Below are 22,430 nucleotides of genomic sequence, written 5' to 3'. Positions count from 1 at the left end.
AAAATGGCTACACCACTGCAAGAATCATCTGGTTCTGATGATTTTGTTACTCAACAATTTGTACCAGAACCTCACCCTCCCAAAAGATACACATCCATTGTATGGAAATGTTTGACTTTTCCAGAGGGGCAATAGAAATGTAATGCCACCAAAGTAACATGCAAGATTTGCCATGCAGTACTGTCCAGAGGAGATCCAAACAAGAAATACTCCTGTGGCACTGCTAGTATGCGCAAGCACCTCCAATCCATACATCCTGTCAACTATGCTCACGAAGAATGTTGAAGACTGCGTCAAATGTACCTTCTCCACCGGCAACACCAACTACCACAGCAGCATCAGCTTCAACATCACGACAAGACAAACGTCCCCAATTCGTGTAAGTTAGAATGCACTGCGCGAAGTGCAATGGTTTAATTTGTTATGGGGAGCAATCAGTAGATCTAGTTTGCAGAGCAATTGATAACCATAAATTCTAGTTTTTTTTTTTATTCCCTCAAAGTTCATGGTTTTCTTCATCCTGTTGACTTTTTTTTCTTTCTAAAAAACCAAAAAAAAGACAAAAAAGTTCTCAAAATCAAAAAAAATATATAAAAGTACAAAAAACAAAGAAAATTATTTTCAGAACTAACTACTCTGGTTAAAGAAAGAGCTAAATGTATATGCTAGTGTGTGAAAGTTTACATAAATGTATACATACTGGATAATTGAGTAAAGAATGCATTTGTGATATATGGTGAATGTATAGCTGCAGAACTATAAGGAAGTGCTGTACCTCTTTAGCTACAGCGTGCTGAGCTACTTCCGAAGGACAGAGATGCAACATATGTACATAAATATGTTGGAAGTCTGTCCTTCCCACTGCTCTGCTGCTTAAACTGCAGGCATGTGGTGATACACGCACCCTTGCACCATGGTGCAACAATATCTGTGTTGAGTGGAGTTTGTTTTTGTGCAGTTTAGGGTAGTGTAGTGGTGTTTGTGAAGTGTAGGGGTTGTGCTGGGGGTATGTATTAACATAACACTATGACCATCCAAAGCACAATTATCAGTAGTAACCAACAAAAAATTCCAGGTGAAGTTATCAGCAGAATGGTAGGAAAACGTTTATCAATATTAAATACTTCTAATCAAGTAAAATTCAAATCATTACATGCAGTGTGCCCCAAATGATATTACCACAGCAGTAAGTCTCCCCAACTTAGATTTAAAGTGGATAAACTTGTTTCATTTGACAGACCCACAAGCCAACGCTACAGCTTCCACATGCTTCAACACCCTCCACATACTCAGCAAGACCTTCAAATAGACCCACCCCCGAATAAAGGAAGACCATCACCCAAGCACTCACCACTAGCAGGCTAGACTATGGGAACGCCCTCTATGCCGGAATCAACACATTTCTACTCCATAAACCTCAGATTGTCCAGAACACCGCAGCCAGACTCATCCTCAGCATCTCACAACAAGACCACATTACCCAGCATAAACGAGCACTCCACTTGCTTTCCGTCTAAAAAAGAGTGACCTTCAAGCTGCTCACACACACCTATAAAGCCCTCCACAACACCAGACTCCAATACCTCAATCTCCTTCTACACCCCCAAAAGAAACCTCCACTCCGCTGACCAGGCCTTGGCCGAAATTCTCTGTATCCACAGAACCAGACAGGAGGCACACCCTTCTCCTACATCATGGCCAAGACCTGGAATGAACTCCCCCTGAGCATCAGATGAACCCCCACACTGAAAGCATTCAGGAAGAGCCACAAGACCTAGCTTTTCGAGTCAGCAAAGCTGCACTAATCCCCCCACATACTCTCCCAGCGCCTGCAAACCCTCACAGGTGAGTACTGCGCTCTATACATCCCTAATTGATTAATTGATACGCCACCACAGTGTGTGTTTGAGTGTTATCAACAAGCCCTGCCATTCGTTTGGCTGTATGTAACTCTTAAGGGTAGTGAAGTGAGCAGTACTACCTTCTTTAATATACACAGAATCTCTGAGATTGGCTTGGTTTGGCTTCACCTCTGAGAGCTACTTTCAGAGTGCTGTTGAGCTACCAGTAGCTCCCGAGCTACTAGTTGGAGACCCCGAGTATGTATAGAGAGGGGGGAATTGTAGTACTGAAGCACAAATGTGAAGGTTATTACACTACTACTGCATAATACATAGCACTTTGAATCACTCCATTCCCTAAAGCCTGACTCACTGCATGAGTACATGCTTACTGACTGAATGATTACATTAATATAAGTAAAGAAACTGGGTGAATTCTTAATTGGTTGATTTTTACTTTAGTGAATGAATTACCACATGGACTCATTTTGAAATTGCAACAGCAGTCACACTGTGTTTGCTGGAGAATATAGATAGTGACCGGGGAATTGTAGGCCTAAAGCACAAGTGTGTAGGTGGTTACACTACTACATGCATAATGCATAGTAGCTTGAAGCACTGCATACCATAAAGCCTGGCTCACTGAAAGAGTGTACGTACTTATGTAACTGCAAACACATCAACCAACCAAATCATTCTCTCTCAATTTTGCCCAAAGGACACTGATTTATAGTGTGATTTTAGACAAATAACAGTATCCTTTGCAGTGTATAAAGAAAGATTAAAAATATTACATAAATAAATGTATTAAAACTCGCAGTAATGGAATTAAATAAATTAATACTCGCCAATAAATTAGAATACTCGAACTTTAATAAAGAGTATCTCTGGCACGGGATGCAGGGAAAATAGGGGTTTAGGGTAATGAAGAATAATAAAAAAAGTTTTACAAAAAAAGGGAAGTTACTAGAATGATAAGTCGAAAAAAAAGGGAAATGAATGTTAATACTCTTATTAAAAAAAGTAACCTATAGAAATTCTTTAATAAGAAAAGCGAATTAAAATAAAGCATTTTAGAAATCATACGAAAGTTAAAAAGTATGGAAAGAGGCATGTTTACATAAACACATGACGAACTAAAACAGTGGAAATGACAACACCTGTCAACTGAAAAACGTGACTTAAAAGTGGGAGGAGCAATAAATTGATCCCATAGAGTGTTAAGTAACCAAAAAGTATATAAACCACACCCGTGGGAAAACTTGTTTCATTTCAGAGAATTAATATGGGCGAAGAAACTATGAGCAAGGTAATGATTTGGGCTGCGGAAGCATCTTGAGAATATCTTTCATTTCCTCAGAGGGAACATATTGTTAACGTATATTTAAAAATACATTAAACATTATCTTCCTTCTACAAGAGTTGGATGAATTTCGACGGAGGAAGGAAAGAATATCGAAGAGATTATTAAATTATCTGAATGGGTTTATGTTTGATATTTTAAAAAAAGAAAGCAAAACAATTTAAATGATCATAGAATGTGGAATGATTAAGTTTAAATGTAATATAATAACAAGTTGACGAAACGACCATTACAAGAAATATAAGTTAATTAAGGAATTACTACGTGCAAAGTAATAATTAGGAGCGATACCATCATCTTGGATTTATCTTTTATTTCCACAGAGGGATCATATTGTTAATGTATATTTTAATGTATATATAACTTTATGATCCTTCAACTGGAGTTGGATGACTTTCAACAGAAGATTTCAAAACATAATAAATAATATTTTTTTTAGTATGCAAATATTTCTTAATGGTTGGAAAATGTACTATAAATAAACTATCGACAAAAAAACGAAATACTTTGGAATACAAGAGAATACTCTTTATCTTCTAGAGTGAAATTGGGCTAAAAATATTTATATTGAGTAGTGCTTTCACCAATTTTCACTTGTGAAGAACAGGAGGATTATCTTCGCAAGCACTTTTTTTGAAAAAAAATAATATAATTGTGGCTTCAAATGTTAATAATTCTTTCCATTTTTAAAAATGATTGTTAAATGTAATATTGAAATGAAATGTACATAAAAAAGAAAGATGAAGTAGTGAGGGAGTGTTTGTCGTAGCTCTACTATTCTACTTCATCTGAAAGTAAAAAAAAAAACATTTAAATAAAAATGATGGGGCAACACTTATATAATGTAAAGATGAGGAATGAGTGCTTATGCTTAAATAAAATCAATGTGGTCCAACACGTGATACCAATGATTGAAAAAAAGATTTTGCATTTCACCCATGTGATGAATATAAAAGACTCAATAAAAATATTTTGAAAACTTGTGCATTTTTCTTTCAAGGATGGTTTGAAGAATTATACATTTAATGAAAGGACAAAGTACTCTACGCTAAAGGAGAAAAGTCAGCACAATTATGATAGAATAGAAAATAGAATACTATTTTTAAATACCTTCACAGTCCACAAACTCATAAGCACAGTAGACAGTTTAAATTAAAAACACCCTACCACAACTGGGGGCATATTATCAAGAAGGGTTTGAAACGCATTGTAAAATAAATAAGCATGGGCGTAAAATCCGTTCCGTTCGTGGAATTTTGGGATTTTCTGCAATTTCGCGGTCCGCGAATCTCGCGAAATTGCAGAAAAATCCGCGAAATCTTGTGCGGGACGGATTTTCAAAAACTGAAATACATGAAGCACTTACAGGGTTACAGCAGGTGGCCAAGTTGAAGCTAATTTCTTTGTAACCATTTACAAAATTGTTACAAAGAAATTAACTTCAACTTGGGCACCTGCTGTAACCCTGTAAGTGCTTCCTGAGCGGCGCCTCCAGAGTTGTTGCCTACTTGCAACTATTCTCTGACCCTGCTCTGACCCTCGAAGCAGGGTCAGAGAATAGTTACAAGTATGGCACAATGCTCCAGGCTGTCACAAAAATTAAACCACAACAGGAAGCACTTACAGATAAGGAAGCAGGTGCCGGACTTGAAGCTCAAATTCAGTAACACATTAACCAGCCCCCGGTTGAGGCTGGGCAGGTGTGCTTACTCCCCATAATCTACAGTGGTGAATCAGAGGGTGCTGTGATGAACCAGAAGCTGCCGTTGTGAACCAGAGGGTGCTGTGATGAACCAGAGGGTGGCAGTGGTGAACCAGGGGGTGGCAGTGGTGAACCAGAGGGTGCTGTGATGAACCAGAGGGTGGCAGTGATGAACCAGAGGGTGGCATTGATGAACCAGAGGGTGACAGTGATGAACCAGAGGGTGGCAGTGGTGAACCAGAGGGTGTCAGTGGTGAACCAGAGGGTGGCAGTGGTGAACCAGAGGGTGCTGTGATGAACCAGAGGGTGGCAGTGATGAACCAGAGGGTGACAGTGATGACCCAGAGGGTGGCAGTGGTGAACCAGAGGGTGGCAGTGATGAACAAGAGGGTGGCAGTGGTGAACCAGAGGATGACAGTGATGAACCAGAGGGTGGCAGTGGTGAACCAGAGGGTGGCAATGATGAACCAGAGGGTGGAAGTGATGAACCAGATGGTGGCAGGGGTGAACCAGAGGGTGGCAGTGGTGAACCAGAGGGTGCAGTGATGAACCAGAGGGTGGCAGTGGTGAACCAGAGGGTGGCAGTGATGAACCAGCGGGTGGCAGGGGTGAACCAGAGGGTGGCAGTGGTGAACCAGAGGGTGGCAGTGGTGAACCAGAGGGTGGCAGTGATGAACCAGAGGGTGACAGTGGTGAACCAGAGGGTGACAGTGGTGAACCAGAGGGTGACCGCGGTGAACCAGAGGGTGCTGTGATGAACCAGATGGTGGCAGGGGTGAACAAGAGGGTGGCAGTGGTGAATCAGAGTGTGGCAGTGGTGAACCAGAGGGTGCTGTGATGAACCAGAGGGTGGCAGTTGTGAACCGGAGGGTGGCAGTGGTGAACCAGAGGGTGGCAGTGGTGAACCAGAGGGTGGCAGCGATGAACTAGAGGGTGGCAGTGATGAACCAGAGGGCGGCAGTGGTGAACCAGAGGGTGCTGTGATGAACCAGAGGGTGGCAGTAATGAACAAGAGGGTGGCAGTGATGAACCAGAGGGAGCTGTGATGAACCAGAGGGTGGCAGTGATGAACCAGAGGGTGGCAGTGGTGAACCAGTGGGTGCTGCGATGAACCAGAGGATGGCAGTGATCAACCAGAGGGTAGCAGTGGTGAACCAGAGGGTGGCAGGGATGAACCGGAGGGTGGCAGTGATGAACCAGAGGGTGCTGTGATGAACCAGAGGGTGGCAGTGATGAACCAGAGGGTGACAGTGATGATCCAGAGGGTGGCAGTGACGAACCAGAGGGTGGCAGTGATGACCCAGAGGGTGGCAGTGATGATCCAGAGGGTGGCAGTGGCGAACCAGACGGTGGCAGTGATGAACCAGAGGGTGGCAGTGATGAACCAGAGGGTTGCAGTGGTGAACCACAGGGTGGCAGTGGTGAACCAGAGGGTGCTGTGATGAATCAGAGGGTGGCAGTGATGAACCAGAGGGTGACAGTGATGAACCAGAGGGTGGCAGTGGTAAACCAGAGGGTGACAGTGGTGAACCAGAGGGTGGCAGTGGTGAACCAAAGGGTGGCAGTGGTGAACCAGAGGGTGGCAGTGGTGAACAAGAGGGTGGCAGTGATGAACCAGAGGGAGCTGTGATGAACCAGAGGGTGGCAGTGATGAACCAGAGGGTGGCAGTGGTGAACCAGTGGGTGCTGCGATGAACCAGAAGATGGCAGTGATCAACCAGAGGGTAGCAGTGGTGAACCAGAGGGTGGCAGGGATGAACCGGAGGGTGGCAGTGATGAACCAGAGGGTGGCACTGGTGAACCAGAGGGTGCTGTGATGAACCAGAGGGTGGCAGTGATGAACCAGAGGGTGACAGTGATGATCCAGAGGGTGGCAGTGACGAACCAGAGGGTGGCAGTGATGACCCAGAGGGTGGCAGTGATGATCCAGAGGGTGGCAGTGGCGAACCAGACGGTGGCAGTGATGAACCAGAGTGTGGCAGTGATGAACCAGAGGGTTGCAGTGGTGAACCAGAGGGTGGCAGTGGTGAACCAGAGGGTGCTGTGATGAATCAGAGGGTGGCAGTGATGAACCAGAGGGTGACAGTGATGAACCAGAGGGTGGCAGTGGTAAACCAGAGGGTGACAGTGGTGAACCAGAGGGTGGCAGTGGTGAACCAAAGGGTGGCAGTAGTGAACCAGAGGGTGGCAGTGGTGAATCAGAGGGTGGCAGTGATGAACCAGAGGGTGGCAGTGATGAACCAGAGGGTGGCGCTGCTAAACTGCCTGGGAGCCCTGTGGGTGTGAGTCCCCGTGCTGTTGAGCTGCCCTGGATCCCTCTCAGTGTGAAAATCATTTGTGCTCAATTGCCTGGGAGCCCTCTGGGTGTGAGCACACATTGTGCTAAGTCCCCCCCTGCCTCCAGTACATATATACGCGTACCGCACAGCACCATTTTGCTCTTGCACCATGAAGTCTGGTGCCTGGATGCTCCTGATCCGTGTAGGTGGTACCACTGTCTGGTGCAGTCAAAATGTAAAGTCATAACTTGCTACACAGCACCAATAAACACGTGTCCCCCTGGCACTGGTAAGCGCATGTACCAGGTGTGGAGCACCCGCATGCTGCTGCACCCTACTGTCCAGCGCCAGCATATGTCTGTACGGGGCAGTTTAGTATGAGATGGGACATTGTCCAGCAGCAGCAACAGCATGCACCTAAAGCCACTGAGCAGGATCAGAATGGCTTTGTACCAGCACGCGCAGCAGAGCTGTCTTGGACATCTGAAGGATTCTGGGGTCCTGTGCCAAACGTATTTTTGCATCCATGAGTTTCCCGAGCACCATCCCTGTGTAGCTCCTGTGACCAGGAGGCTGCTTTCTCCTCATCTGCTGCTCTGCTCGGTCTCTGACCCTTTATAAACAAGATGCATGTGAACTCGCATAGAAGCCCCGCCCGTTTGGCCCCGTCCACCACACACTAGCGGTATAAAACGTCTTCCCGCCTGTCCCCACTATAATGGCCAGCTCACTCAAGGGACCTCGGCGCCTTTTGGTGCGCTGGTAAAGTTACAAGCAGATTTGGTCACATATTTGTGCAAGTGGCACAAAAATCCGCGAGTTCGCGGGAAAATTTGCGAACTCGCAGATTTTTTTGCCATTTCGCACAAATTCGCGGACCGCGAATTCGCAAATTTCGCCCATACTTAAAAATAAGGTGCGTCACAAAATGGGCTACATACATGATGGGGGTATTGTAACGTCACATAGAAAAAGCAAGCCAATCAACATTATGATCAGGAAAGTAGAGTTAACCACACAACAGCCAATCAAATGTTTTTCAAAATCTGCGCAAGGAAAGAGATTGGTCGGTAATACGTCTCCTTACAATGCTTAACAACCAATGAAAAAGAGGTGTAGAAAGTTTCGGTTTTTAACATACAAGCAAATCAGATGACCTTGAAAGATTTACAACACCCTTGCACCACTTTCGCGGCACTTTTCCCATCTTAAAAGTAATACAGGGAGCCGGCAGGACCGTGGAGACATTGTGGCTCCCCCCACGATCCCCAACATTTCTTATAAGACCCGGGGGATACGGTCCCTGGGAATATTAGAAATTACTGATAGGGGCTATTTTTATGGAAAAATAGAAGTCGCGCAACCAGCGCAGCGCTGAGTGCAGCCCCCTGGTGTGGACGCGCTGGATGACTGTAGGGTGCACGACTCCAGCGCCTTTGGTGCACAACTTCTAGGCATTTGGGAGCTGGCATTACTTTTCCACATGGCGAGCTACTAACTTACAGCTCCCCATGTGGAAAAGCAATCTGATTTACATTTTGAAACAGAGAACAGATTTCCTTGCTATAGGAGGGCAGGATGGACACCCCGGGACACTGCAGGTACCGGCAATCCCACATACATAAAGCCCTGGGGGTGATGGTCCCCGCGGCTTTGAGGACCTTCGACCCCTCCACCCACCTTTCTTTTCTTTTTAGCCCCAGGGTGTGATGATCCCCGAGGCTGCAGGCCCCTCTGGGCCCCACATAAAATTTAATAATTTTGCCCCTGGTATTTAACCCCCCGGGGACTAATTATTAAAACAAACTCAGTTTTATTTCTTTTATTTTACGGCACCCTACACGCACCTGTCGGGTTTAAAAAAAAATTGTGGGCACTGGGTGTCCTTCTGGGACCCCCTAAGCAGGTCTAGAGGGTACAATTATTTCTACCCTGCCCCCTTTTTCCGTTTTGCACACACATTCCAGTGACTTCCTCAGTCTAGCTTCTACCGAGGCACAAAAAGGCTGCCAACAGTTCCTGGTCTCGAATATTGACAACCACTTCACAGCCAATTAGCATTCAGCGCGTGATCGGAAAGGTGCACTTATGGTACGATGACAATCCTCGCACACTCCGCGGATCATCCGCACCCATAGATATATAAATGACTTTAACTGTCATTTTCTCAGTAACTACTGAACAGATTGACATCATATAGGCAAAAGGCTCAAGTTGGAACTGAGGACTACCTCTTTGCCAAGTTTGGCGGGGTCAGTATCCGTGACTCTCTGTTTGTGGTGCTTGACTCCTGCGGTGGAAACCAATACGGCTTCACAATAACCAAGGGCTCCCGGTCTACCGGGAAAAACGGACCGCACTCCTCACAGTTTGCACATCAATTCTTATTTATTCCAGCAGTGTTCCATATGCTTCAATTAATAGGCAGTGACATGGACGACAGCAAATCCTACGTGTTTCGGCATTGCAAATGCCTTGTTCACGGTAAACCGGCTCAATTTATTTCCGTTTTTTATAAACCCTTTTCAAACTTCAAATTACATTGCTTCCTCTATACGCCTTCCAAGCTGCTCGGCATTGTGAGACATGTAGTTATTGATACATTATGTTGATTCTATTCAACCATGATCTATGGAAACTTGCTTTAAGGTGATAGTCTGTAAGCTTTATGTCCATTTTTCTTTTTTTCTCTCTTTTCGCTAGCCTTACTCTCACCAAACAGACAATATATACATTATTTAAAAAACGAAGTTCATTTTGCATGGTTAGGTTGCTGCAAGATTTTATACTGGATACAACATTTTTGATTGCCAATTGTAGTTCTTCACTTATAGCATTTGTTTGTGATGCTTTTTGCCCCTCAGTCTCTCTCATTCTTGCCTTGTTGGCCAGTGGTCTCCAGCTCCAAATTGCATTTCCACAGCACTAGGCCCTTCTTCAAGGTCTGAACCTGACTCATTCACCACCACAGGATGAGACTCTCTTGTCTCACATAAGCTGTTGACTCATCCACACCCCCCTCAGGACGAATATGTGCTTCTTTAGAGTCTTCTCAGTCACCAACAGCTTGTCTATGCTGCTCCCAATTTATCTTTGTTACACCTGGTGCTTCTGAGAGAGGTGATGTCACATCATTAAGGGGACACTCAATTCTGCAATAATGAGCATGTGAGTTCATTTGAGGCCTCCATATTTGACAGCAGTAGTCGTCACCAAAATGATTTAGCAAGGCCCACCCAAATGAGGTTCTGGGCAAATTTTCCAGAAAAGTTTTCCGTCTGCAGGACTGAGGTCATGGGATTGTTCCTGATGTGGTGGAGCGGGGGCTGACCAAACCTGGTGGGATACAGAATAAGCACAGGCAGAGTTTGCGGTGTTCCGTCACACGAAACTCTGCGAATTGACAACACATTCTGCAAGCTACATGGAGTTCCACGAGTGTTGGAGTGTATTACCTTGAGCCATTTGCATGGAGTTTTAATGCCGGGTGTTCGTCCCGTGCTCTTAAATCAGCTTGAACTGCATCACACACAGTGCAAGAGGGAGCAGCTTCTTTCTGTTGCTCGAGTAGAAGTTCTACTGAAGCGGCAGCTTCCTAAACCTCAAACGGGAGGTTTCTCAACGCGAGCAGTAGCAACCATCCGTGGCCGCCCGTGTTGAAAAATCTTTCTGGGATGGAGTCTAGCATTGGATTTTCCACGTTCACTGCCGCCAACTAACTGTTGGTGAGCATGGGCAGGGTAAAAACTCAGCTCTGCGTCGTTTTTGGAACTCCACATACTCCGTGAACTGATAGAGGAGTTCACCACCCAGGTCTAATACAGAACACACAAAGTCAGCCAGTACTTTGTAGTAATCAAGAGTCATGTCATCTTTAATGTTGACAAGCGCATTTGCAAGTACAGCTGGCAGTCTCATTACTCGCCCCATGATTATTTTGTGCACGGACAGTCCTGTCCTCCAATCAGGAATACTGATAAGATTCATCAACACAAAAGGCAAAGCATCAGGCCACTTCTAAAACGTTGAAGCACACACTTTCTCTAATCTTGATTTCAGTATACCCTTCATCTAATCCACCATTCTTGAAGCCTCAGGTTGATTACTGCTATGTAGTCTTTGCTCCACTTGTAATCCTGCACACATCAATGTCAGAACTTCATTGTTGAAATGAGTTACTCGGTCTGACTCCAGAGAAGTCAGGAAATCGAACCTGGGGATCAGTACCCTCAACAACAATTTAGCTACTGTGAGACTTTAATCCCTCCTGATAGGGTGAGCTTCAACCCAAGGCAAGAACATGTTCACAAACACTAGGACGTATCTCAGCCTGTTGCCCACAGATATTTCTATACATTCCAACTGCATCCTATTAAAGGAACCACCTAATCTTCCTATGTGGCTCAGGGTCACTGCCGTTCTTTTCCCTACATTCCTCTGTTGACACACAACACACCTGTGACACAATCCTTCAGCCATCAATCTGAATCTGGGGTTAAACCAAGTTTGGGGAAACAGACGGACTACGCCATCAATCACTGCCTGAGCATGACCATAAAAAATGCCTAGCCATTGAGGGTGATTGAGTATCTGGCAACACAGATCTTCCATCTGCTGAAACCCAAATGTCATCATCTCTTTTGACACAGCCTGCTCTGACCCAAATTTGCTATCCTGACTCTGACACTACCTCCTGCAACCTCTTAACTCCTTCCCATGTATGAACTGTTGTTAACAGAAGGTTGTTTTTGGTATCATCTGTAGTCTATTTTGAGTATTCACCGTTGAATATACAAGTTCCGTGAGCACAGTATCTTGCAACTTCATCTGCATAACTGTCACATAGCCATCTCTGCTACAGTGTGCAGACCATTTCACAACTGCAATCTGGGTAGGCACTGTAATGCTTCAAGCTGTTTGTTCACATGCGCCTGGTTTCTTAAAGGAGACCCTGAAGAAGTCATAATTTCCTATTGTGAGCATAACTGTCCAAAGTCGTGGACAACACCAAAGCCCTACTGACTGTCAGTGAAAATCGTCACTTTCAGCTGGCCTTAAACAGAGCACGCTCTAGTAAGAGCGACCAATTAAGCCACTGGTGTAGAGAACACTCATTGAAGCCAATGTGCTTCAGATACACCTGAGACTGTACACCTGAGACTGTACAAACTGTGTAGGTAGCTCTTAGATTTCCTTCATGGTCTCTCAAACAAGACTTATGAATAAACAGTATGAAATCAGACTCTGGTAGTGGCTCATCTTATTTGCTTGGTCTTGGCTTGGTGCATAGTTCAGTGACATTGTGAGAGTCATGCTGTACTTCTCCACCTTCACCCTCAGTTTCAGGAACGGGTACCAGAGTGGTAGGGTTCAAGGTAACACACCTCTTCAAACTCACATATTCGGCAGCCAACATTTTCTACTCATAGTGGGTCAAAAAGGCTGTTTGTCAAATGTTGGGTGCGGGTACTGGTTAACAATATTTGAACGGAATGGGGCACAAACACAGTAAGGGGATGGCACATTACAAAACTTTCACATCTCTCTATGCAGACAATTATGGCTGCCACTGCTTCAAGGCATCTAGGCAGTAGTGCAGCTACAGGGTTAAGGGTAGCAGAAAAATAAGTCGCTGGTATTCAAAAGCCTTTCTGTGCATCTGTTTAAGCACTGAGAGAGTGCAGCCCTCCCTCTCAATGCAGAAAAGAGCAAACACCATGTTATAATCCGGCATTACCAGTGCCGGGGCTCGACAAAGACTTTCTATCAGTGCTGGAAAGCCAATCAAGCAATCGGTATCCAAGGGTGCCGGATCAGCCACATCCTTCTGTGTCAGCCTCTGTAAAGGCTTGGCCACTAGGGAAATGTGTATCCACTGGCAACAGTTGCCCACCATTCCCAAAAACATCTCTGAGTATTTGACGGATTCATTTTCAAGATTGCTGCAGTTGTTTCTTGCAACACCTTCCTCAATCCCTTCTCAATGTGATGTCCGAGATACTGGACCTCTTATTGACAGTACTGCAACTTACTCGGGTAACTCTTTGTATCCATTTTAAGCCAAGTGGTTCAGCAGGGCAATATTATCTTGTTTGCAACCTTCCTGTGTGTCAGATGCAACCAAAACGCCATCAATGTACTGGGCTAGGAAATAATTACAGGGCACTAAGGACTCAAAACTATTTTTTGACATCTGATTAAAGATTGACATGCTCTCCATAAAGCCTTGTGGGACTCGGCACTCTGCCAAAACACGGTTTCAGAACAAAAATGCAAATAGTAACTGGCTGCCTCGTGTAGTGATATGACAAAGAAGGCCTTATATAAATCAATGAGAGTCAACCACTCAACCTCACATGAAATCTTTAATAAAATCACAGCTGGATTTGTTACGATGGGACAACAGGGAACACCGATGATGTTTATTTTTCTCAGGTCTTGAACTATCCAGTACTTGCCGCTAGGCTTACAAAAGTCCATAATGGGTGAGTTACATGCATTCCCCATTACCTCCTTTAAAATGCCTTGTTGTATCATTTCGTCAATCACTGGAATGATCTCAGCAATTGTTTCTGGGGTCAGATTATACTGTGGTGTTCCTGGTATTTAGCATTTGGTTTTACCCTAATATGGACAGGCTCAATGCCTTCGATGAGACCTATGTCCTTTCCCAAAAAGCCCCAATTTCAGGCTTCACCCTATGTCTAAGATCTTGTAGTAAATCATTATTTGTCATCATAAAGAACAATCCAATATTAAGGCCAGCTCTTGCCCATTTAAAGGCAACATCCTCAGCATGAGTTTGAAATTCAACACCTTTCGGCGTACAGTAAAATATACAGTTTAGCTTGCACTGAAGATTACATCCTAAAAGTCTGAAAGGACTAGAATCGCACACCACAAATTGGTGATTCTCCTTAAAGGACCCGATTTTGACAGGTACTTCTTAGGTTACGGGGTTTGTCATTTGTATCTTTGTGACTCCTCCAATGTAGGTTTTTTCCCAAGAGAGGTAGGTTTGAAATGTACACTGTTATCACAGTAGAGCGGATAGTACCAGTATCAATCAAAAATGATATGGGGTAGCCATCCGCCTCCCCGTATATAAATCGACCATTTTAGTCTACCTCTAGGGTTGCACCAAGCATGCAATTCTCCTCTCCCCTCCGTCACTGTCACTGTGACAGTTCAGATCTGTAGCCCCCAAATGCTTCCATCATAGGGAATTGTTGAAAGCACTTTGATTTCGGAAAGAATTAAGATTTTTTTGGGAACCTGAATTGAGTTAAATCAGAGACCATTAAGACACACTAATGTTTTGCATTCTCAGTCTCTGTACATTCTGTGACAATACAGAAATATTAACCTGGGGTTCTATAAAACCTGGATTTTAGGACTAAGACACTATTCCCGCTTCCAAAGCCCCAACTTATTGCAATATTGACATGGATTTGTCTTTTTCAAACTTGCCACATCAATACCAGTACTCAGTTAAATCGGAACACCGCATCCTCCACCTTGTTGTGTGAACCAAGGTTCCACCTTGCATCACCGGCATTCCCTGCTTATACAATCCTTGCATAGGACAACATTCCCTAGAAAAGGCTGATGGTGTCCTCCTCCTCACTGTGCGGCTTTCATTTGCATCACCATCAATTTCACACCGCACGATCTCTGCAAATCAGCAATTGCAATACACAACCCTATAAATACTCACTACTCAGCTATTACAACGCTCTCCCAAACTTCTGGAACCCCATCAATTCTCAACATTGAACCATGGGCTCTAGGGGCTTGGAATGGGTTTGGGCAAGTCTAGAATGGGACACTCCAAATCCCTGCTTCAATAGCTAACCATTCGAAAAGCTACCATCTAAGAGAACTCATGAAGTTGAGGCCAGACTTCATCCAATGAATCCTTTTAGTTGACTGAGACGGAAGGGACTTAACAACAAATTTACAATGTAACTTTTCATGTAGCCCATTTGGCCACACAGTGAGGACCAGGAATCGGTAGGTAAAGTTTAGTAGGTTTATTACAATTTAGTAACCAATACAATATAGGTGCATATCAAGATCACATTATGAAGATACAGAATCATAACCGGCAAGCTGAAACGCCAGAATAGGTTCAGTCTTGGTAGCATAAGGCAGACAAAGTATATAGTGACAGGAATTGCTATTCCTCAAACAAACTATAATATTCTTTTCTAAACATGAACAGATTTAAGGGTCATCAGACTCTAAGCTAGAATGAGAATGGTTTAGAACAGTGGGTCTCAAAGGATAGTGAAGACTCCAGTAGAAGTCTTCTGAAAGGGGAAATCAGTATTTAACATGGAGCAACATGCTTTCAAGGACCAAAGAAAGCAGAGCGGTCTGTACCTCTCAAAGTCGAAAGGGATCTGCTAAAAAATCTAATAGAATGAACACTAATGAAAACCAGAAAGTTTCAAGAGTATCTACATCTCTTAACACATCCCCAAAGACCTCGATTATTTATCTTTCTTATGGTGTGCATTTGCAATATCAATTGATTTTCCTATCCCACAGAGCTCCAAAGATCATGTTAATTTTGGGCACCCTCGTTCCCGATACGAGATGAATAGGAGGCTTCTTCTGCTCATTAAATTGTCCTGTTATTGCCAATATTTCTCTTCTCAGGCATCGCTATCTCTAATTCACAATGCTCCTTTCTCTAGCTATGAAATCACGAAAATGCCCCTGCAAAGGGAAAGAGCAAGGGAAAATAAATGTAATGTTAAGAAATAAAGGTCTAGTCAAGCTAACTATAGTCAAGCATTTTCAATGTGCACTTCAAATATATCATTATATGTGCACGCATAAAGTCAGAATAAATGCAAAGCATTAATAAATGAATTACTGATTACATATGCAATATACTTTCAATAAATTCAGTGTATCTTGTGTTAATGTGAATAAGAACTACATACATGTTAAGCTAAACATTAGAACGCACGTATATAAATCTCTACTTTCTGGAGTGAATTCACCTACGTAATGCATTTTTAGTGCTTCACTTTACATTAATAAAGTTAAGGCACACAGAGTATGTGGCGTCAGGTACACACACACACACACACACCCACACACACACACACACACATATATATATATTTATATATAGCTTCTGTGACATGTAGAGGTGGAGCCTAATGTATGCTGTTCCATCAGCCTTCCTTCACCCTCCGAATAATGCAAGAAGAGGAGGACAGACCATCTGACCACTGTAACTGTGATCCCTCCTAATGGTAGAGAAAGGCTACAAGTGTTCTAGGTAATTTATCTTTCTGATTTGAACTTTCCCAATAAATGTTGTTAGAAGTGGAGTGACCATTAAGCCATTGCTTTTCATACTCCCTCCTCCCAAACAAAACATTATTATTCAACAAATGAATCAGATTAAAGTCCTTTTAAAATATCACCTGGTATTTTTCAAGTGCTTGAAGAGATAAAGATTTTGTTTTAAAATAAACAATGGCACTCGTTGAAAAGTTGTACTAAAGGAAGGAATTACACCAGGTAAGGAAGTAACTTTATCTGCAGTCGTAGAGTAAGTAGTTAATGTAATTGGTAACTTCACAAAACCCGATAATCATCTGGGGAGGCGACTTTAATCTAAATGTATTCCCTCATAATGAGAAGAATATATGTGGCCTTCCGGACGGAAATGGTATTAATATTTTCTCATTCAGAAAGTGGGTGTTGAGTCGATCATGAGCCTACAGTTAACCCTGGCAAACGAGCTGGTGTCTCCTATGGTCCCTTTAAAACCAACCTTTCACGGAAAGGTCGCATTACATGCATTGATTTTATCCTTATGTCTTACTGCGCCTCTGCCTTGGGACATAGTTTTCATAATCATGATTCCCCATTTAGTGATCACTTCCCAATAACGGTTAGTCTAACTTTTCCAACACTGGAAGTAAGGCGTAAACAACAGATCCTTCACTGAGAAGAATCTATTAGATTGGTGCGGTCAAATGGTTATGCCCTGAAATGGGCAAAAATGTATCCGGCCCATATTACAGAAACAATAGTTAGAAATTCATTCTTGGAAATAAACGTTTGTCTAGATGATACCTCCTGCTCCAAGGAGATTATTGATAACTATCTGATGGTAACCCATTCAAATACTAACTTCCAAACTTAAAGTATCAAAAAATGACCAGGGAGGGTGGTTCGATTCTACCTGCACAAAAGCCTATAAAGACTTAAAAAATGCACTTAACGCCTCAGTGAGGAATAGAAAGGAGATTGCTCTACTTAGAAAGACCTATAATAAAGCAATAAAGACACGAAAAGCTAACCTCAAAGAAGAACTATGGGCGGAATTGCAAAAAAGCTGTCATTTAAAGGACAGCTCAGCATTTTGGCAAATAATAAACTCACCCTTCTTGGTGGGAGCGAAAGACGCCAATAAGATAGATTTTGTAATAGATGAACAACTATGGATTTCCCACTTTTCAAAAATATTCGGATTAGAAAATGCCCATATACTAAATGTCTCCTCCCAAAAGTCTGATGAAAACCTAAATTCCATTACATTGACTCCACTTGATTTAATATTTTCTCTGATTCATTTAAAGTAGAGCGTGGGGTAAGACAGGGGTGTGTCCTGGCCCCCTTTCTTTTCATCTTACACACCAACGGCCTGGAATTGGCAATGCTAGAGGGGGCAAAGGACATCCCCATGATTCATCGACGTCTTATCCCCGCTCTGCTGTATGAGGACGATGCTGTAATATTAGCTCGTACCCCAAATGAACTTCAGCTCTCACTGTCCCGTTATAACAACTTTATGTCCAACCTTGACCTAAAAATAAATATCAATAAAACATATGTCATGAACGGTGGTCCCAAAAGAGGGGCAGTAAAACGGATACAGATCGCCAATTCTAATCTAGAGAACACCCCAACCTATCCCTATTTAGGGGTACTGATAGATGAACAGGGTACCTGGAAACAAGCGATCAAATCAGGAAAGTTACAGTTTTTAAAATCATCTAGGGCTCTGATTAAATTCTCACAAAGGTTGGGACAAAGAGCCCCTGAAGAACTTCTCCATATCTACAAAGCCAAATGTATATCAACGGCAACCTACGAGGCGGGGGTATGGGGCTACGTTCAAGTAGCCTGCATCTAAAAAGTTGAGAACAACTTCCTAAGGTATCTCCTAGGAGTCCCCCGGGTACATCCATGTTTAGTTGCCATTCTGAGTTGGGCCTGCCGTATATTACTGATCTCATCAAGGCAGAACCTATTCTGCTATGGCATCATATATGGACCTCAGACAAGTTACCCCTCACCCAATCCATCGTAAGGGACTGTCTTTTGTTAGATAACGCTAGGAAAATAAGATGGCTTGATTACGTTAAAAGGTCACTTCACGATATAGGCTTAGACCGGTTCTACCTATTCCCCCTAGAACAGCGAACAATACAAGAAAAGTGCTTAAAATCAAATGCTTATCTCACTTGATGGAGCTGCGTGTGAGTGCTGAAATTCATAAACCTTCCACACAGCACGCACTAATAACGCAGTCAGCATTGAGTCTTCAACCGTACCTAAGATGGCCTATAGGCTCTTATGATAGACTGCTACTCACTCGATTTAGATTTAACATTATCTTTAGGTTGACCACTTTTCCGACAGTAAATGATTGGTCTAGGTTACTTCCCGTATGCCCTTGTGACGCTTCCTCCCCCCAACTATTCATATGACTCTTTTTTGCAAATTCTATTTGGCACCAAGAAAAGTTTATTTGAAACCAATTTTAAAAAAAGTTTAGGCCTACGTCAATGTCGTCCCGCCCTCCTGGCACTCCAATTTTTAGATAATGTATCCTATGTTTTATCTATTGTTAAGCTTTTTAAATTTTGTATTAGGAAGAATTTATAACAATGTAGCTTTTATGGTTAGATCTCTTTAGGCAAATATCGTTGCCCACAGTTTTAAAATTATGTTGAATTAACTGGATGTATATTGCATCATGCATATGTAATTATGTACTTTTATGGTTTTATGAACTATGAAACCGAATAAAGTTTTTATTCTATTCTATTCACAAATTACTTTTGGCTGCATATTATTATTTACTTGAGGCATATAAGTGTAACAATATGATGCCTAACTTTGTTGCTAAACTATTGACACACCATCCCCCTTAGCAATTACTCCTTATATAACACCAATTGTAAATTGGGTTTTCTATGCGGATGTTTCATGTTTTATTCTTTTTTTATGTGGGATTCCATCCATTTCTAAACATGTCTCATGGTGTTTGTCTGATAGCATTGATGATGTCAAGTAGTATTGTATTTGTGAAATTATGTGCGAAGTTATATAAAAAAAGGGCTTGTTGGGTTGGAAGTTTAAGTTACTTTACTACCTTTACTAGTATATTTCCTATCTTTTGAGGTTCTATTTTGTAGGAGTTACTCACCTCTCGTTAACTTTAACTAAACCTTAACTCATGTTTTGTGAAGCAGTATCTTTGCAGCTTGAATGTTACTTTTCCCATCTGTACTACCTGACAACAATTTGGGTTTTCTTTCACTATATCTTCATGAACCTAGCTTGAACCTGGCTCTTCTTGTGCTGTCTTTGGACTGGGAGGAGTTGGCATGTCAGCTGTCATTGGCTGTAAGGTATCTGGGGCTTCCAGGATCATTGCTGTGGCACGCACCAAAACCAAGTTTGCAAAGGCAAAAGAAATGGGAGCCACTGAGTGTATCAGTGTCAAGGACTGCGCCAAGCCTATTTATGAAATGATCTGTGAGCTGACCAACGGGGGAGTAGACTACTCGTTTGAATGTGTTGGAAATACTGGTGTTATGGTATGTTATGGTATGTACACAATATCTAGTTATAGCTTAACAATTGCAGGTAAAACATGTATTACTAATTTTGAAAATATGAACATTTAGGGGTACATATGTTTTCCAGTCAGAGAATGGCATTCTTCCATAAATAACCTGTCATAATGTTTCCTGATATGCAACACATTTCTTTAATTTGCCTGTCACTGTTCCCCAGTTATTACGATATTAGTACACAAAGAATTAACTAAATGTGACCGTGATTTTGTTAAATGAGTGGGTTCACAGAGAGTTCAGAAAAGATGAGTCAATGTTTTTGTTCTGAACTGGAAGTGCTCGGCTGATTGCAGCTGGTCATAGTGAACTAGTTCCAAAGAAAGGGTCCTTTTACTGCATGCAAGCTGCCTATTTTCTACCACCACTGACCAAACTACTTGGCTCATCTTTGATAGCTGAATGTCATTCTCAAAGTAATTCGGCCTCCTAGTGCTTTTATTGGTAATGATTGTTGGCTTCAGTCTGGCATCATTTATACCTTTTCAATGGTAGATTTTAATGGAACTTGGACTCTTGTGCCCCTGTTGCTGCGTCATTTACAAAGTTGCTGCCAAAATAGTGCGCCCCCTTCTCCATCAGCAAGAGCAACAAGGTGAGGGATAAAATGCTTGACTGAATCTCGGCCACTAGCAATCACTCTGGCCACATTCCAGGAGATTGTTTTTCACCCACCATGCCACTTTTGAAAAAGGGCCGCCTTATGCAAATCAGTACAGACCCTGCACCTCATGGGAACTGTCCTCACCAAACTTGAAGGTGAGGTCCCTCCACAAGGGACCACAAGCAACCCCAGACCAGTTTCATAATACCTGGGACTTTTCAGTAAGGTGTAGCTTGAGTCCTATGGCACAGTGGATACAGGATTCATGTCTTGGCCTACCCATCACACTTAGAGTGTCACCGGCAAGAACAACAACAAAACAGTGATGGACAGTGTACTTGAATTAATCTCAGCCACAGGGACTCGCTTGTGCAGCTTTTCAATCCATCGTTTTTCACCCACCATGCCACTTTAAGCAAAGGCCTGGCTTTTGGAAATCAGAACCAACCCTCATGGGAGCAGTCTATCTTGCAAAGCCAGACACGGCCCGTGCAGAAGGGACCACAAGTAACTGCAGACATGTTTTTTGCCCTATAGTGGGATCATCAGAAGGGTGTAGCTTGATTCCTCTGACACAAGGAGCAGGGGACCGACGCGTGGGCATTCTCATCACTCTTAGGGCATCAACTGCAATCGCAACAACAGCAAGGTGATTGATAGAATGTTTTTTTCCAGTTCAAAGAGATTTTTTTTTGAAGAACAATGAAGCATCATGTTACACAAAAACTATAGTGTCAAGTCTGTGAGACTAGAGGGTTATGAGTATAGAAAATGTTATACAAATATTATGATCTTCTGAGGCTAAAAGTAAAGACCGTAGGGAAATATCGAAGTAGAGCAAAACTTCATAGCACAATTGCTCATGACATGGTTAAGATACAAGCAAAGCCAAATAAGAAAAATATCATATTACAATTTTTCATGACACGGTTATAGTCCACAGGAATCAATACAATAAGTGCAGTTGTGTACCAAACATTCCAAAAAACTGTTCAAAACAAAGATTGAAAGAGTAAAGAGAGAGTTGATTAGGGGACGATGTCAAAGAGAGTAAAGAGAAAGAGATGAGCGAAGAAAAGAAGGGAAAGGAGGAAAAAGAAGACAATTGTGGCATATGCTGGCATGTATATAGAGGTAAGAGGAAAAAGACTACTTTGGAGTTAACAGCGTTATACACTGGTAAAGAAGAAAGGAGAAAGGTGAGCACACACAACACCATCAAGGGGTTTGTTTTACTGAAGATAAAAGGTATCAAGAGCGTCTCATAATGCGTTGGGAAGATACATAGTATGTGACATTAGGAAACTTCATTATCAGTGCTTTTAACAAACCATAACTCTTTCCATCATTTCTTTTTTATTTGTTTATTGAAAGCTTGCAGTTACAATCCAAATGCATCAATAGGGAGCCATCAGTGACTTCATAGCATGAAATAGTACAAGCATTTTTGAGATAAAGCGTCTTCATAGAGGAAAAGGATGCAACTATAACAGCAGCTCAGAGAGCCAACAATATCCACCACCCAGCCCTGCACCCCCAGCACTTAAAGAAAAACAGTATCAAAGAAACAAGGCATTTGAACGTCATTGTCAAGGAAATCTAGGGACACATCACATGAATCAAACAACAATTATCCCCATCTAGACACAGACCCTAAACATAGTAAAAGAAAAGAAAATGCTAGGAGCAGGACACTTCACAAATCGGGATGACTCAAAAGATACATTGTCAGTGGGGCCCAGAAA

At 42.7% G+C, this 22,430-nt stretch overlaps 1 protein-coding gene across 1 annotated transcript in view; it reads left to right on the top strand.

The window, feature by feature from the left end:
* Positions 1–22,430, top strand: part of LOC144820226 (alcohol dehydrogenase 1-like) — a 274,811-nt gene that overhangs the window by 118,188 nt on the left and 134,193 nt on the right. Inside the window, exon 7 of the mRNA XM_078677828.1 lies at positions 19,785–20,045. Within this exon, the coding sequence (XP_078533954.1) occupies positions 19,785–20,045 (261 nt within the window). The remainder of the gene's footprint in view (positions 1–19,784; positions 20,046–22,430) is intronic.

The sequence above is a fragment of the Lissotriton helveticus genome, chromosome 2_1 (genome assembly GCF_964261635.1).
Source record: "Lissotriton helveticus chromosome 2_1, aLisHel1.1, whole genome shotgun sequence".
In the NCBI taxonomy this organism is placed as follows: domain Eukaryota; kingdom Metazoa; phylum Chordata; class Amphibia; order Caudata; family Salamandridae; genus Lissotriton; species Lissotriton helveticus.
The sequence above is the reverse complement of the archived record's forward strand: the minus strand, read 5'-3'. Positions and strand labels throughout refer to the sequence as shown.